At 34.7% G+C, this 18,246-nt stretch overlaps 1 protein-coding gene across 15 annotated transcripts in view; it reads right to left on the bottom strand.

Annotated features, from left to right (window-relative positions):
• LOC125673035 (intermembrane lipid transfer protein VPS13A-like) overlaps window positions 1–18,246 on the bottom strand; it is a 159,597-nt gene that overhangs the window by 7,803 nt on the left and 133,548 nt on the right. For all 15 annotated transcript variants that reach the window (XM_056159636.1, XM_056159629.1, XM_056159634.1 and 12 more), the window contains 12 exons: window positions 18,007–18,141; window positions 15,668–15,819; window positions 14,837–14,942; window positions 14,510–14,575; window positions 14,234–14,290; window positions 9,768–9,904; window positions 8,081–8,276; window positions 7,798–7,873; window positions 6,514–6,599; window positions 6,151–6,274; window positions 4,642–4,765; window positions 2,949–3,012 (listed from right to left, as the gene is read on the bottom strand). In XM_056159636.1, coding sequence (XP_056015611.1) covers window positions 2,949–3,012; window positions 4,642–4,765; window positions 6,151–6,274; window positions 6,514–6,599; window positions 7,798–7,873; window positions 8,081–8,276; window positions 9,768–9,904; window positions 14,234–14,290; window positions 14,510–14,575; window positions 14,837–14,942; window positions 15,668–15,819; window positions 18,007–18,141 — 1,323 coding nt within the window. The remainder of the gene's footprint in view (window positions 1–2,948; window positions 3,013–4,641; window positions 4,766–6,150; window positions 6,275–6,513; window positions 6,600–7,797; window positions 7,874–8,080; window positions 8,277–9,767; window positions 9,905–14,233; window positions 14,291–14,509; window positions 14,576–14,836; window positions 14,943–15,667; window positions 15,820–18,006; window positions 18,142–18,246) is intronic.

Here is an 18,246-nt window from a genome sequence, read left to right as displayed (position 1 = left end):
GAACTTCACTATAAGTGTGTTTAACTGTAATTGTTCATCTCCAGCACTTCACTATAAGAGTGTTTTACTGTAATTGTTCATCCCCAGAACTTCACTATAAGTGTGTTTTACTGTAATTGTTCATCTCCAGCACTTCACTATAAGAGTGTTTTACTGTAATTGTTCATCCCCAGAACTTCACTATAAGTGTGTTTTACTGTAATTGTTCATCCCCAGCACTTCACTATAAGTGTGTTATACTGTAATTGTTCATCTCCAGCACTTCACTATAAGAGTGTTTTACTGTAATTGTTCATCCCCAGCACTTCACTATAAGTGTGTTTTACTGTAATTGTTCATCTCCAGCACTTCACTATAAGCATGTTTTACTGTAATTGTTTGTCCCCAGCACTTCACTATAAATGTGTTTTACTGTAATTGTTCATCCCCAGAACTTCACTATAAGAGTGTTTTACTGTAATTGTTTGTCCCCAGCACTTCACTATAAGTGTGTTTTACTGTAATTGTTCATCTCCAGCACTTCACTATAAGTGTGTTTTACTGTAATTGTTTGTCCCCAGCACTTCACTATAAGTGTGTTTTACTGTAATTGTTCGTCCCCAGCACTTCACTATAAGTGTGTTTTACTGTAATTGTTCATCTCCAGCACTTCACTATAAGTGTGTTTTACTGTAATTGTTTGTCCCCAGCACTTCACTATAAGTATGTTTTACTGTAATTGTTTGTCCTCAGTACTTCACTATAAGCATGTTTTACTGTAATTGATTGTCCCCAGCACTTCACTATAAGTGTGTTTTACTGTAATTGTTCATCCCCAGCACTTCACTATAAGTGTGTTTTACTGTAATTGTTCATCCCCAGCACTTTACTGTAAGTGTGTTTTACTGTAATTGTTCATTCCCAGCACTTTACTGTAAGTGTGTTTTACTGTAATTGTTCATTCCCAGCACTTTACTGTAAGTGTGTTTTACTGTAATTGTTCATTCCCAGCACTTTACTATAAGAGTGTTTTACTGTAATTGTTCATCCCCAGCACTTCACTATAAGTGTGTTTTACTGTAATTGTTCATCTCCAGCACTTCACTATAAGTGTGTTTTACTGTAATTGTTCATTCCCAGCACTTTACTATAAATGTGTTTTACTGTAATTGTTCATCCCCAGCACTTCACTATAAGTGTGTTTTACTGTAATTGTTCATTCCCAGCACTTCACTATAAGTGTGTTTTACTGTAATTGTTCATCTCCAGCACTTCACTATAAGAGTGTTTTACTGTAATTGTTCATCCCCAGAACTTCACTATAAGTGTGTTTAACTGTAATTGTTCATCTCCAGCACTTCACTATAAGAGTGTTTTACTGTAATTGTTCATCCCCAGAACTTCACTATAAGTGTGTTTTACTGTAATTGTTCATCTCCAGCACTTCACTATAAGAGTGTTTTACTGTAATTGTTCATCCCCAGAACTTCACTATAAGTGTGTTTTACTGTAATTGTTCATCCCCAGCACTTCACTATAAGTGTGTTATACTGTAATTGTTCATCTCCAGCACTTCACTATAAGAGTGTTTTACTGTAATTGTTCATCCCCAGCACTTCACTATAAGTGTGTTTTACTGTAATTGTTCATCTCCAGCACTTCACTATAAGCATGTTTTACTGTAATTGTTTGTCCCCAGCACTTCACTATAAATGTGTTTTACTGTAATTGTTCATCCCCAGAACTTCACTATAAGAGTGTTTTACTGTAATTGTTTGTCCCCAGCACTTCACTATAAGTGTGTTTTACTGTAATTGTTCATCTCCAGCACTTCACTATAAGTGTGTTTTACTGTAATTGTTTGTCCCCAGCACTTCACTATAAGTGTGTTTTACTGTAATTGTTCGTCCCCAGCACTTCACTATAAGTGTGTTTTACTGTAATTGTTCATCTCCAGCACTTCACTATAAGTGTGTTTTACTGTAATTGTTTGTCCCCAGCACTTCACTATAAGTATGTTTTACTGTAATTGTTTGTCCTCAGTACTTCACTATAAGCATGTTTTACTGTAATTGATTGTCCCCAGCACTTCACTATAAGTGTGTTTTACTGTAATTGTTCATCCCCAGCACTTCACTATAAGTGTGTTTTACTGTAATTGTTCATCCCCAGCACTTTACTGTAAGTGTGTTTTACTGTAATTGTTCATTCCCAGCACTTTACTGTAAGTGTGTTTTACTGTAATTGTTCATTCCCAGCACTTTACTGTAAGTGTGTTTTACTGTAATTGTTCATTCCCAGCACTTTACTATAAGAGTGTTTTACTGTAATTGTTCATCCCCAGCACTTCACTATAAGTGTGTTTTACTGTAATTGTTCATCTCCAGCACTTCACTATAAGTGTGTTTTACTGTAATTGTTCATTCCCAGCACTTTACTATAAGTGTGTTTTACTGTATTGATATGAAAGGTGAAGATAACAAACAGTGATCAATCTCATAACTCCTACATATATCATATTGTAAATGTTGTTATATTTTCATCAATTCAATCTTAAATTCAAAATTCAATGACAATCTTATATAAGGAACTGGAATTCAAGCCTTATTAAAAATGCGATGACTTACATGATAGGGGTTTATAAATCTCAGCAGTCTCATCTAATTAGAAATGCGATGACTTACATGATAGGGGTTTATAAATCTCGGCAGTCTCATCTAATTAGAAATGCGATGACTTACATGATAGGGGTTTATAAATCTCGGCAGTCTCATCTAATTAGAAATGCGATGACTTACATGATAGGGGTTTATAAATCTCGGCAGTCTCATCTAATTAGAAATGCGATGACTTACATGATAGGGGTTTATAAATCTCGGCAGTCTCATCTAATTAGAAATGCGATGACTTACATGATAGGGGTTTATAAATCTCGGCAGTCTCATCTAATTAGAAATGTGATGACTTACATGATAGGGGTTTATAAATCTCGGCAGTCTCATGCGGATTGCCACGACGTCGTTCTCAGCAGACCTGTGACAAAACAAGAAACTTCAGATAATATATTATAATGTAAGATTTAAAAACCCTTTAATTTCAGCTTCTCTTCTAAAGTTCTTTATTAATGCTGTTTTATAGTTCATGTCGTGGTGTAGGAACAGTTATTGTGTTTACCTGTGAAGTCTACATCTAATATTTACCTGTGAAGTGTACACCTAGTGTCTACCTGTGAAGTCTACATCTAGTGTTTACCTGTGGAATCTACATCTAGTATTTACCTGTGAAGTCTACATCTAATATTTACCTGTGAAGTGTACACCTAGTGTTTACCTGTGAAGTCTACATCTAGTATTTACCTGTGAAGTGTGCACCTAGTGTTTACCTGTGAAGTGTACATCTAATATTTACCTGTGAAGTGTACATCTAATGTTTACCTGTGAAGTGTACACCTAGTGTTTACCTGTGAAGTGTACATCTAGTGTTTACCTGTGAAGTGTACATCTAGTATTTACCTGTGAAGTGTACATCTAGTGTTTACCTGTGAAGTGTACATCTAGTGTTTACCTGTGAAGTGTACATCTAGTGTTTACCTGTGAAATCTACATCTAGTATTTACCTGTGAAGTCTACATCTAGTGTTTACCTGTGAAATGTACATCTAGTGTTTACCTGTGAAATATACATCTAGTGTTTACCTGTGGAATCTACATCTAGTATTTACCTGTGAAGTCTACATCTAGTGTTTACCTGTGGAATCTACATCTAGTATTTACCTGTGAAGTCTACATCTAGGGTTTACCTGTGAAGTCTACATCTGATGTTTACCTGTGAAATGTACATCTAGTGTTTACCTGTGAAATCTACATCTAGTGTTTACCTGTGGAATCTACATCTAGTATTTACCTGTGAAGTGTACATCTAGTGTTTACCTGTGAAGTGTACATCTAGTGTTTACCTGTGAAGTGTACATCTAGTGTTTACCTGTGAAGTCAACATCTAGTGTTTACCTGTGAAGTGTACATCTAGTGTTTACCTGTGAAGTGTACATCTAGTGTTTACCTGTGAAGTCTACATCTAGTATTTACCTGTGAAGTCTACATCTAGTGTTTACCTGTGAAGTGTACATGTACATCTAGTATTTACCTGTGAAGTCAACATCTAGTGTTTACCTGTGAAGTGTACATCTAGTATTTACCTGTGAAGTCAACATCTAGTGTTTACCTGTGAAGTGTACATCTAGTGTTTACCTGTGAAGTCAACATCTAGTGTTTACCTGTGAAGTGTACATCTAGTAGTTACCTGTGAAGTCTACATCTAGTGTTTACCTGTGAAATCTACATCTAGTGTTTACCTGTAAAATCTACACCTAGTATTTACCTGTGAAGTCAACATCTAGTGTTTACCTGTGAAGTGTACATCTAGTATTTACCTGTGAAGTGTACATCTAGTGTTTACCTGTGAAGTCTACATCTAGTGTTTACCTGTGAAGTCTACATCTAGTATTTACCTCTGAAGTGTACATCTAGTGTTTACCTGTGAAATCTACATCTAGTATTTACCTGTGAAGTGTACATCTAGTGTTTACCTCTGAAGTCTACATCTAGTATTTACCTGTGAAGTGTACATCTAGTGTTTACCTGTGAAGTGTACATCTAGTATTTACCTGCGAAGTCCATCAAACGCCAAGCTGACCATGTCCATGACTCCCCCCAGGGGCTGTGTGATTAATCCCAGCAGGCCCTTACCAATCCCCTTAAAGAACCCCTCTACACCCTCCTCCGAGGCCCCTGGAAATAAAACATAATATCAGTAATGTGTTATGAATGATTTAATGATACTAGTAATGGAGACCAATGGGCCTTTACTGTTACCAGAGCGTTATACTACCATAAACTAATTCAAGTTCACTGTTACCAGAGCGTTACGCTACCATAAACTCATTCTACGCATTGTGAGACGCAGGAGGGTATCTTTTCAAGTCTATAAATAGGGTGTTTCAGTTTCACATTATTAAATACTATAAATAGGGTGTTTCAGTTTCACATTATTAAATACTATAAATAGGATGTTTCAGTTTCACATCATTAAATACTATAAATAGGCTGTTTCAGTTTCACATCATTAAATACTATAAATAGGATGTTTCAGTTTCACATCATTAAATACTATAAATAGGCTGTTTCAGTTTCACATCATTAAATACTATAAATAGGATGTTTCAGTTTCACATCATTAAATACTATAAATAGGCTGTTTCAGTTTCACATCATTAAATACTATAAATAGGATGTTTCAGTTTCACATTATTAAATACTATAAATAGGGTGTTTCAGTTTCACATTATTAAATACTATAGGTTATAAGTATTACTGACAAATATCGAATGTAACATTTTCATTATTCAATTTCGTTTTGCTTCAAGGTCAAGGTTCTGGTTCAAGGTAAAAAAAAACCCCACTGCCAATTATGAGCTTCTTATGTCTCTTAATCTAATAATTACCACCTGGAACAAATCTTAATCTAATAATTACCACCTGGAACAAATCTTAATCTAATAATTACCATCTGGAACAAATCTTTCTTTTTCAACAATGAGTGCCTTTGCAAAACACTCGGTATTTAAAAGTGAGAATCGTGAGTCTTTTGGATGAGACCTTAAAAACTGGAGTTCCCATGTCACAACAGGCGATGGCATGATAAAGAACCCTCACTACTATGGCCCCGAGTGCTAAGCATAGGTCTAAATTTGTGGTACTTCACATACAGCTGGCAGTGTTCAATCTTAATTATCACCTGTCTGTCAGCCCGAGGCTAACAAATAATAGGGAGCATTGATAAAACGTAATATCTAGCATGCAACACATGATGAAATCGTACTCACTGTATGAAAAACATGAATTAAAACAACTTGATTTTGGAACTAAATGTTGGATATCTCAAAAGTTTTCTAAAAGTCCTGTTGACCTTGACATGCGAATAGCAAGGCTGAACTTTGAGTGTAATCCACAATATTGGATTACTGGAATGTGAAAGCTAAATCTAACATTGTAATATTGGATTACTGGAATGTGAAAGCTAATATCTAACATTGTAATATTGGATTACTGGAATGTGAAAGCTAATATCTAACATTGTAATATGGCTAAATCTAACATTTCAACATCAAGCATACCATGTATGGGATCTAGTACTACCCCCAGAAGTCCAAACTTCATCCCAGACAGAAAACCCCTCCCAGCCATCCCCATACTGTGAGGCAGATTCCGGGGCTGTTGTTGTAATCTCCGAACTCTCCGCTGTCAAGACAAATGAAAAATAAAAACTTTTTTGTGAAAAAATCTAATGATTACATAAATTGTTCTCTGATAAATGACAATACGTTGTTGTCTAGATGAAAGTGTTGAAGATTTCTTTCACTAAGCCAAGTGACAATTTCATACAATGGTCATCAAAACACATTTCTATATTCATAGTGATATTTTGTTTTTGAAATTTAACATCTTAATTAAAGATATGCATGAGAAAAGAGGCCGACCTTCTGGAACTCATCATCCATGGAGAGATAGGCTAGTGTGTTCCCCAAGGTCCCTGAGATCCTGGCTACCGAGTTCGCTGTGCCCCCTACAAACACACACATAAATTATCAGTTGTTTCTTCTCCCACCACAAACACACACATAAATTATCAGTTGTTTTTTTCTCTCCCCCTACAAACACACACATAAATTATCAGTTGTTTTTTTCTCTCCCCCTACAAACACACACATAAATTATCAGTTGTTTTTTTCTTCCCCTACAAACATAAAGTTAACATAAATCATCAGTTGTTTTTTTTTTCTCCCCTTACAAACACACACATAAATTATAAATTGTTTTTTTCTCTCCCCCTACAAACACACACATAAATTATAAGGTTTTTTTTTCTCCCCCTACAAACACACACATAAATTATCAGTTGTTTTTTTTGCCCCCTACAAACACACACATAAATTATAAGTTGTTTTTTGTTCTCCCCCTACAAACACACAAATAAATTATCAGTTGTTTTTTTTCTCCCCCCACAAACACACACATAAATTATCAGTTGTTTTTTTCTTCCCCTTCAAACACACACATAAAATATCAATTGTTTTTTTTTCTTCCCCTACCAACACACCCGTTAAATATCATCCGTTTTAATTTTTTCCCCTACAAACACACACATTAAATATCTGCCAGTTAAATTTTCTCCCCTATAAACACACACATAAAATATCAGTTGTTTTAATGTTCTCCAGTATGAAAGGAAAGTCACAACTACATGCGTATATACATGACCAAGATATATTCCCAAAACATCTTTTTTAAAACACTCTAGTCTTCATCATCCGTTTTCTTTCCCTTAGGATTGTATACTGTTAATCAACTCTCACTCCGAGACATTTGCGACCAAACTTTTTTCCGTAACCAGTCATGCACTTTATGAATTGAAAATGAGAAGTTAGTTTACAGTACACCTAGAGTGATCAGAGCTTTCTTCTCCTACACACAATATGGCCCATGGCGTTCTGAAACTTACACACAATATGGCCCATGGCGTTCTGAAACTTACCCACAATATGGCCCAGTGTTCTGAAACTTACCCACAATATGGCCCATGGCGTTCTGAAACTTACCCACAATATGGCCCATGGCATTCTGAAACTTACCCACAATATGGCCCATGGCATTCTGAAACTTACTCACAATATGGCCCATGGCGTTCTGAAACTTACCCACAATATGGCCAATGGCATTCTGAAACTTACCCACAATATGGCCCATGGCGTTCTGAAACTTACCCACAATATGGCCCATGGCATTCTGAAAACCCCGGACCATGTTACTAGAGAAGGCCTCCTCTCCCTGAATGGTGTCCTGTAGTAAACAAAGCTCACACAATCACAATTCCGTTTCATATTATTTCTTTGATGGAATTCCCAGCTGTTAAAATAATTGTACTATATTCATTAAGATTCATACACGCATAGTTTACAACTGCAGCTTGTTCACGAGGAAATACTTAATGGCTATCATTACTATTTGTATCACACACGTTTTTTCCCCACAATTACATTTACCCACCAGCAGAGGTTCATAGAAGAGTTCTCCTAATCCCTCCGCAATGTCCTTGATGAGTCCATACGGATTTCCTAAAACATCGAGGCCAAAAATGACCACGTAAATCTGCAGCATAAGCTGCTGGCGGTAGTGAGCGATGGCCTGGGTCTGCATCTGTACTGAGGAGAGGAGGGCACCACGGCGCTCAAAGAAACCCAGCCTATTAATCAGGAGAGAATGAAAAATTAAACCCAGTCTGTTAATCAGGAGAGAATGAAAAATTAAACCCAGCCTGTTAATCAGGAGAGAATGAAAAATTAGACCCAGTCTGTTAATCAGGAGAGAATGAAAAATTAAACCCAGTCTGTTAATCAAAAGAGAATGAAAAATTAAACCCAGTCAGTTAATCAGGAGAGAATTAAAAATTAAACCCAGCCTGTTAGTCCAGAGAGAATGAAAATCAAACCCAAGCCTGTTGGTCAAGAGGGAATGATATGAATATCAGTAAAACTGATGAATGCTCCCTGAACTGCATATAACCAATGAACTACTTCAAATGACGAATGACTTGCACAATGATCAATGACTGTTGAAATGAAGGTTTTTTTTTTTTATATATGAGGTATATGTTGAGTGACCTTGACATTTACAAATTGACTTATGTGTGTGATACATGATCAATATACCTTATTAAAAAAAACTTGTTCAAATAAGGAACTTTCTCCATATATAAAATGTATGTTCTGAGTGACCTTAACCTTTCCAAAATGACCTTGGTCCCATGTCCCGATGAATATTTTTGTGATCAATATCTGATGAAAGGTTTAGGAGATGGGAACTTTTATATCAAACTCTGTTAAAACCTGAACTTTTATATGTTCTGAATGACCTTGACCTTTCTAAAATGACCTTGAAAGATCTTGGTCTACAAGTCCTTGTCCCAAGGAACATTTGTGATCAATTATATTTTGGTTATCATCGGCAATCATGACTTTTATAGCGTATGGTTCTTTAAAACTTCTTGTACTGTAACAATGATGTAATTTGTGATGGCATACGGACATGAATAATCCATGTCTGCAATGTACTTTAGCTGAATCAATTAGATACATCAACAACATGAACAACAGAAAAATAAATCACAAACAATTGGGGCGAAATAAGGCCTTAATGTCCCTTACTCTTTATTACATGTACTTCAATTGAGCTTTATTTCCTGAACAGCATTATAATATCTGATGCCAACAATTCATGCATCTTAAAAATTTTAATTTAAAATTGTGGTTTTACAAAGAAATACTTTCAAATGATACATAATTTTTTTTTATGTTATATGCTCTTCCTAAAAAAACCCCCAAAAACAAACTTTTAATTCATTAATCTCTTGATTTAATTCTGGCACAACCATGAAAACAAAATCGGTATTCCGCAAAATATGAAACCACTGTAAAAATGATAGTAAACAAGTCTTAATTTTTCATACTTAACAGATCAAAATATCAAAATTTCAAAAAGAAATGAATCGCAATAAAAGAGATACAAATAACCTGGTAAAAGTTAGAACACAAATGGAACAAAGCTTTTTTTCTGGGTCTGACAAAAGAAAAGCATTAAGGTAATGCCTACAGTCCTCATCGGGGAAGCTAGCTGAGCACTAAACAATGTTAAAATTATTCAATTCCAGTATATTGCAGCTTCTATGGTAACTTACTTGAGTTCTATGTCCTTGACCTCTGTGAAGGTTGCTCCTATTGAATTTCGAAGAAATTCTTTGATGTCTGATGCAACACTTGGCTGGACATCCCGAGTCAAGTGAGGATTTCCCCTCAGGGAAAAACTAACATGGACCTGTAGATACAACAATCAAAATCAGACTGCAATATACAGTAAATCACACTTATAGTGAAGTGCTGGGGACAAACAATTACAGTAAAACACACTTATAGTGAAGTGTTGGGGACAAACAATTACAGTAAAACACACTTATAGTGAAGTGCTGGAGACAAAAAATTACAGTAAAACACACTTATAGTGAAGTGCTGGGGATGAACAATTACAGTAAACCATGCTTATAGTGAAGTGCTGAGGACAAACAATTACAGTAAAACACACTTATAGTGAAGTGCTGGAGATGAACAATTACAGTAAAACACACTTATAGTGAAGTGCTGGAGACAAACAATTACAGTAAAACACTCTTATAGTGAAGTGCTGGAGACAAAAAATTACAGTAAAACACACTTACAGTGAAGTGCTGGGGATGAACAATTACAGTAAACCATGCTGATAGTGAAGTGCTGAGGACAAACAATTACAGTAAAACACTCTTATAGTGAAGTGCTGGAGACAAAAAATTACAGTAAAACACACTTACAGTGAAGTGCTGGGGATGAACAATTACAGTAAACCATGCTTATAGTGAAGTGCTGGGGACAAACAATTACAGTAAAACACACTTATAGTGAAGTGCTGGGGACAAACAATTACAGTAAAACATATTTATAGTGAAGTGCTAGGGACAAACAATTACATTAAAACATGCTTAAGGTGAAGTGCAGGGGGATGAAAAATTTTGATTCATTATATTAGCATAATTCGTTATATCCAATAAGTTTATAGTATGTTTTAAGGAAGGAAAATCACTTTGCTGTAAGCGTGAATTCATTATAAGCGTATTGATTGTAACTGTGTTTTACTGTAAGTGTGAATTCATTATAAGCATGTTCGTTGTAACTGTTTTACTGTAAGCATGAATCCATTATAAGCATGTTCATTGTAACTGTGTTTTACTGTAAGCATGAATCCATTATAAGTGTATTGATTGTAACTGTGCTTTACTGTAAACATGAATTCATTTTAAGCGTATATTCGTTATAACTGTGTTTTACTACATCACAATGTACACTTTAACGGACACTTTCTTAAGGAGAAGATAACGAATAGTGATCAATCTCATAACTCCTACAAGCAATACAAAATAGATAGTTGGGCAAACACGGACCCCTGGACACACCAGAGGTGGGATCAGGTGCCTAGGAGGAGTAAGCATCCCCTAAAGACTTGCATTATATAAGTAAGTGCTTAAATGACACCTGTTCTGTCCAATTATTAATTACAATTTCATTTCTCTTTCAGAATATAATTCATGATAGATACAGAATTTATATGGTGTGACCACTGACCAGGCTGGTTTCAATATGCCATTCTGAGAATTACACTATGCAGAACTGGATCAATGTTTATATAGTTCCAAAATGAGTTTACTGAATGAGACTTCTGTTCATGCATATTTTAGGTAAGTCCAAGTGCTAGGTCTATATGTATTGTGGATGGGAATTCCATGACCCTGATATGTCTTAAATTTGTCTGACAGCCAGTCAAATTGGGATGAATTTAATTCCACTATCAGTTTCAAATCACTGATTTAATTTGAACAGATCAAACTAACTGTTGCTATTAATTTTAAATAGATATATAACATGCCCACAAAATAATTGCATTATTATTTTTTTTTAGAATGTACATCATCAATGTTCTCCCAAAGGAAGTGAGCAAAAACTTATCTAGAGAATCAACAGCACATTTTTGTGAAACTTATTAAAATGTGCAGGTAATATTGCTGTTAAAATATTTTGTATCCTATGATCTGTAATAATATATAAGTGGCACATTGATATAACTTTAACCTTAGTTATTAACTTTTTAACTAAAATGGGTAGGGATTTTATGTTTGCCATTATTATTCTTTTTGACATTGATTGATTGATTGATTGTACATGTATCTTGCTTAACGTCTTGCTCGAGAACTTTACACTCATATGGAGACGTCACCAAGACCGGTGAAGGGCTTCAAATTTAGGCCTATGCTCGGCGCTTAGGGCCATTGAGGAGTGAGGGTTCTTTAGCGTGCCACACCTACTGGACACGGGACATCCGTGTTTAAGGTAATCTCCGAGGACCCGTGACATTCACACCTGATGCCGAGCGTTTGGCAATGGAACTGTCACTACCTGTTTTAATGACTTTAATAGGTCTGTCGCGGCCGGGATTTGAACCCCGACCTTCCGCATTGTTTATTTATATATATATATAAATATATATATATATATGACATACCTCATTAATGACCTTTTGACCTATGGCTTTCTGATGATACCAAATTTGATTTTCTGACCTTGACATGAATTTTGACCTACTTGTCTGAAAAGCGTTAAGTTTGGGGGCATCCATGGTTCACATTCATGTCTTGTTGCTGTTCAGACTATGAAAAGATGTTGCTGTTAAGAATGATTATTTAGAACCATTTAATGCAAAGTTAGATAAGTTCAAATATTTTCATTGCAATCTTGGTATTGTGTTGCATGTGTTAATCATTTATGATGAAAATGTTTTTTTAAATTTTTTCATTCATGCACTTATTTACATGTATTTGTTAGATATTAATTGAATTAATAATATAGGAACAATATCTAAGAGAATATAATGTATAAGTATATTTAATTTAGAAGGTTAAAAGAGACTAAAGATAATTTAGAGCATCAAGTCAACTGAATTAAAGACAAAGAAGAGTGCAGTAAACTACATTCGTATTGTGATTTGGTTTTATTATATTTCATGAAATGTTTTTTTTTTTTTATTATTTGCAGGAGAAATAGGATTACGAAGAAGAGAAGCTTTGTCATAATTTTTATAGTATGAATTAAATACAATTTCTCATATATTAAGATTCTTCATTTTTTCGAATTCAGGACACATGGTTGGTAATATTCATGAAAACTAGCAGAACTCCAGTACATTTGAAGTGTTAGTCAAGTATACTTTAGGAGAGGCAAGCAAAGTCTGGAAAATGCCCTAAATGGTACCTGAAGAGTGCCTTAAATGGTACCCAGAATGTACCTAAAATGGTACATATACTGTACCTGGAAAGTACCTAAAATGTACCCAGTTTGTACCCAAAACGTACCTAAAATGGCACCGGGTTTGTACCTAAAATTGTACCTGTAAAGTATCTAAAATGTACCCAGTTTGTACTTCAAAACTGTCTAAATTCATTTGGTAACCGGAATTTACCAATAATATACCCGAATAGTACCTAAAATAGTTCCAGAATTGTACCTAATATGTACCCGAAAAGTTTCTGAAATGGTACCCGGATTGTACTTGAAAAGTACCTAAAATGTACCTGGATTGTATGAATAATGTACCTAAAATATACCCTGAAAATGTATCAAAGAAATATACCCAAAAGGTACCCCAAAATGGGAACAACAATGTTGACAAAATTATACCTAAAAGGTACCCCAAAAATAGAATTTTCAAAGTTGAAATGATAATGTACCCAAAAAGTACCCCAAAAATTAAAACCTTAAAAAGTTGTATGGGAAAGAAAAATGTACCCGAAAAAGTACCCGCCTGCAGCTAAAAATATTTTTAAAGTGCGGTTCCAAAAAGGGTAGACTTTTGGGTACCCTTTAAGTACATTCCTGGTACTTTTGGGGTACTTTCCGGGTACATTTTAGTGTACCCAAAAATATTGTACCCAGAAGGTACCCTAAAATTGAAAGTTGGAAATAACAGGGTACCCAAAAGGTACCCCCGGAAATAGTAACTTAGACAGTTGCAGGAGAAAGAACAATGTACCCGAAAAAGTACCCGCCTGCAGCTAGAAATATTTTTAAAGTGCGGTTTCAAAAAGGGTAGACTTTCGGGTACCCTTTAGGTACACTCCAGGTACCGTTTGGGTACATTCCGGGTACTTTTAGGTGTACCTAAAGTGTACCCAAATAATTTGAAATTGTACCTGTAATGTATCCGAAATGTACCCCAAAAAGGTACCCAAAATGTTCCTTTTTTCTGTAAGGGAATCCATGAATTTTCCAGGCTACACAAGAGACTAAGAGATTAGCTCTGATTTGGTGTGAAGCTTTGATAATGATTGTGAATTAAGGAGGCTAATTAAGCTGGTACATGATTTTTGGCAATATACACAAGCCTGACATTTACTCAACACAATGATACAACCAAACTAAAGATAGGGTAATACCTATGCTGTTTTTTCTTTTGATAGCATGACTAACAACCAATATATAATCTGTTATCAACAATTTCACATTCATCCCAGATAATGCAAACTGCTAGTGTGAATAAATTTATACGATATAAAAATAACAATTATACCTTCACAGGAGAAATCTTGAACATTTCAAAGAAAATTCTGTGTGGTCTTTTCTCAACCTGAAGAAAAAAATCTGATGAGATGTAAAATATTGCTATAACATACAGTATAAAACAAATTGAAAAGCAGTGTCACGCTCGGAATGCCTTCATTCTTCTGTGAACAGATGTTCATATTGTACTGTCTATCTTGAGAGAGCAAATGTGGTCAGTAAACATATTTTTAGACATCATATCGCCATTAGTATACACATTTTTGAAATTGACATTGGTTGTTACCATGACATCAGCAACTTCCTGCAGAGGGCGCTGTGTTACTACAACATCAGACTGCAACTTTGCACTCTGAAATAAGAATAAAATTTTGTCATTTTTGTATTATGAATATTTTATATCTAACACAATGGAACTATTACTCATTAATAGGTTCTGGAACAAATGTACTCATTCAATATTTTTACCTTTTTAACATTTTCTGATTTAAAAAAGAAAACCCACTTCTAAGACTATAGTGTTTAAGAAACCCCACCAAGTGTACATAAGCTCATGGGCTACATTGTTGACCTGAGTTTTTACATTATACTGTTACACATATAAAACACTGACCTCCGTAGCTTCAGTTGGCATCAGATCAGCAAATGTGTCCTGTATGGACTCTATAAATCCCCAGTCTACCGCTAGTCTTAGTTCCTGTAGTATCACCTGGAACTGTCTGTAATACAATAACATAGCTCTATAAATCCCCAGTCTACCACTAGTCTCACAATAACATAGCTCTATAAATCCCCAGTCTACCGCTAGTCTCACAATAACATAGCTCTATAAATCCCCAGTCTACCGCTAGTCTCACAATAACATAGCTCTATAAATCCCCAGTCTACCGCTAGTCTCACAATAACATAGCTCTATAAATCCCCAGTCTACCGCTAGTCTCACAATAACATAGCTCTATAAATCCCCAGTCTACCGCTAGTCTTAGTTCCTGTAGTATCACCTGGAACTGTCTGTAATACACAATAACATAGCTCAATATACATCAGGTTACACTCAGGGTCTGATTTGTTGGTAAGTTTGAACAGTTGCAGCACTGATTTGTGGGTAAGTTTGAACAGTTGCAGCACTGATTTGTGGGTAATATAAAAGTTTGTTGAGTTGCAGCACTGATTTGTGGGTAATATAAAAGTTCAACTGATTTGTGAGAGATTCTTGGTTTAATCTCTGACTGAAGTACAATTTCATAACAGCTATAACTACATACGGTGATAGCTGCCCGAAGTGGTTATGTTAGAAAAGAACAAAAGCTGATACAGTTCATGTAGAAAACGATACACCACGGCTTTCATGCTTTGTAAATACAGCATCCAATAGATATACATGTCAGTTTTACTTTCTCCTCATGAACCTTTCTGAACATCAACTTTCCATGATGACACTTACCTAAACGTATCCACGTTATTCTCCGGTACAACTCGTCTAATCATTCCGAACTCTATGCACGGTTTGGGTCCCTTTTTCTTGACAAGGTAGGCAGGGGTAGGAGCACAGCTCAGCACAGTCTGGTGGTATGCATCAAGCAGCTGATTATCAATCTAAAGCAAACAGTTAATCATTGATAAACTCGTGAAGGTGTAATTAGTCAAACAGTTAATCATTGATAAACTCGTGAAGGTGTAATCAAATCAAACAGTTAATCATTGATAAACTCGTGAAGGTGTAATGAAGTCAAACAGTTAATCATTGATAAACTCGTGAAGGTGTAATCAAATTAAACAGTTAATCATTGATAAACTTGTGAAGGTGTAATTAGTCAAACAGTTAATCATTGATAAACTCGTGAAGGTGTAATGAAGTCAAACAGTTAATCATTCATAAACTCGTGAAGGTGTAATCAAATTAAACAGTTAATCATTGATAAACTCGTGAGGGTGTAATCAAATTAAACAGTTAATCATTGATAAACTCGTGAAGGTGTAATCAAATTAAACAGTTATTCATTGATAAACTCGTGTGGGTGTAATCAAATTAAACAGTTAATCATTGATAAACTCGTGAAGGTGTAATGAAATCAAACAGTTAATCATTGTTAAACTTGTGAAAGTGTAATCAAATTAAACAGTTAATCATTGATAAACTCGTGAAGGTGTAACTAGTGAAACAGTTAATCATTCATAAACTCATGAAGGTGTAATGAAATTAAACAGTTAATCATTGATAAACTCGTGAAGGTGTAATTAGTGAAACAGTTAATCATTCATAAACTCGTGAAGGTGTAATGAAATTAAACAGTTAATCATTGATAAACTCGTGAAGGTGTAATGAAATCAAACAGTTAATCATTGATAAACTCGTGAAGGTGTAATCAAATTAAACAGTTAATCATTGATAAACTCGTGAAGGTGTAATGAAGTCAAACAGTTAATCATTGATAAACTCATGAAGGTGTAATCAAATTAAACAGTTAATCATTGATAAACTCGTGAAAGTGTAATGAAGTCAAACAGTTAATCATTGATAAAATCGTGAAGGTGTAATCAAATTAAACAGTTAATCATTGATAAACTCGTGAAGGTGTAATCAAATTAAACAGTTTATCATTGATAAACTCGTGAAGGTGTAATTAAATAAAACAGTTAATCATTGATAAACTCGTGAAGGTGTAATCAAATTAAACAGTTAATCATTGATAAACTCGTGAAGGTGTAATCAAATTAAACAGTTAATCATTGATAAACTCGTGAAGGTGTAATCAAATTAAACAGTTAATCATTGATAAACTCGTGAAGGTATAATCAAATTAAACAGTTAATCATTGATAAACTCGTGAAGGTGTAATGAAGTCAAACAGTTAATCATTGATAAACTCGTGAAGGTGTAATCAAATTAAACAGTTAATTATTGATAAACTCGTGAAGGTGTAATGAATCTTTGTAATATGTCCGAGCCTTGTCGCTCTAATCCATACATAGATGACAAATGATTATCTATTTATTTACCATGTACATCAATATTCCAAATGGGGACATTAACGATTATTGTGCTTACTAAATGTGCTAATTCATGATTATTGTGCTTACGGTACTAAATGTGCTAATTCATAATTATTGTGCTTACGGTACTAAATGTGCTAATTCATGATTATTGTGCTTACGGTACTAAATGTGCTAATTCATGATTATTGTGCTTACGGTACTAAATGTGCTAATTCATGATTATTGTGCTTACGGTACTAAATGTGCTAATTCATGATTATTGTGCTTACTAAATGTGCTAATTCATGATTACTAAATGTGCTAATTTATGATTATTGCATCATTGATATATATGTTGGAAAATTGCCTTTATTGGTAGTCTTAGATATGATAAAAGTAATATGTACCTGTATTTTGTGTGTAGTGTATCTGTATTTTGTGTGTAGTATACCTGTATTTTGTGTGTAGTATACCTGTATTTTGTGTGTAGTGTACCTGTATTTTATGTGTAGTGTACCTGCATGTATTTTATGTGTAGTGTACCTGCATGTATTTTGTGTGTAGTTTACCTGTATTTTGTGTGTAGTGTACCTGTATTTTGTGTAGTATACCTGTATTTTGTGTGTAGTATACCTGTATTTTGTGTAGTATACCTGTATTTTGTGTGTAGTGTACCTGTATTTTGTGTGTAGTGTACCTGTATTTTGTGTGTAGTATACCTGTATTTTGTGTGTAGTGTGCCTGTATTTTGTGTATAGTATACCTGTATTTTGTGTGTAGTGTACCTGTATTTTATGTGTAGTGTACCTGTATTTTGTATATTCTTGCATGGATGAGGGTTTGATGTTGAGACATGCGATGCTGGAAGAATAATCCAGGGTAGGCTACCCTCCTCAGGTCTCCGATGTATGGCTTGGTCATTCTCAGATTCTTAAAGTCCACCTTAAAATAAACAATATCCAATTGTAAGTGTATATTCTTTCAAAATGATCATTTTCTGTGAATGTTTCATGGTTTCAGGAAGTAAACAAGTTTGTTTGGTTTTGA

This window comes from Ostrea edulis, chromosome 3, assembly GCF_947568905.1.
Source record: "Ostrea edulis chromosome 3, xbOstEdul1.1, whole genome shotgun sequence".
NCBI classification, from domain to species: Eukaryota; Metazoa; Mollusca; class Bivalvia; order Ostreida; family Ostreidae; genus Ostrea; species Ostrea edulis.
This window is presented reverse-complemented; position numbering and strand designations above follow the sequence as displayed.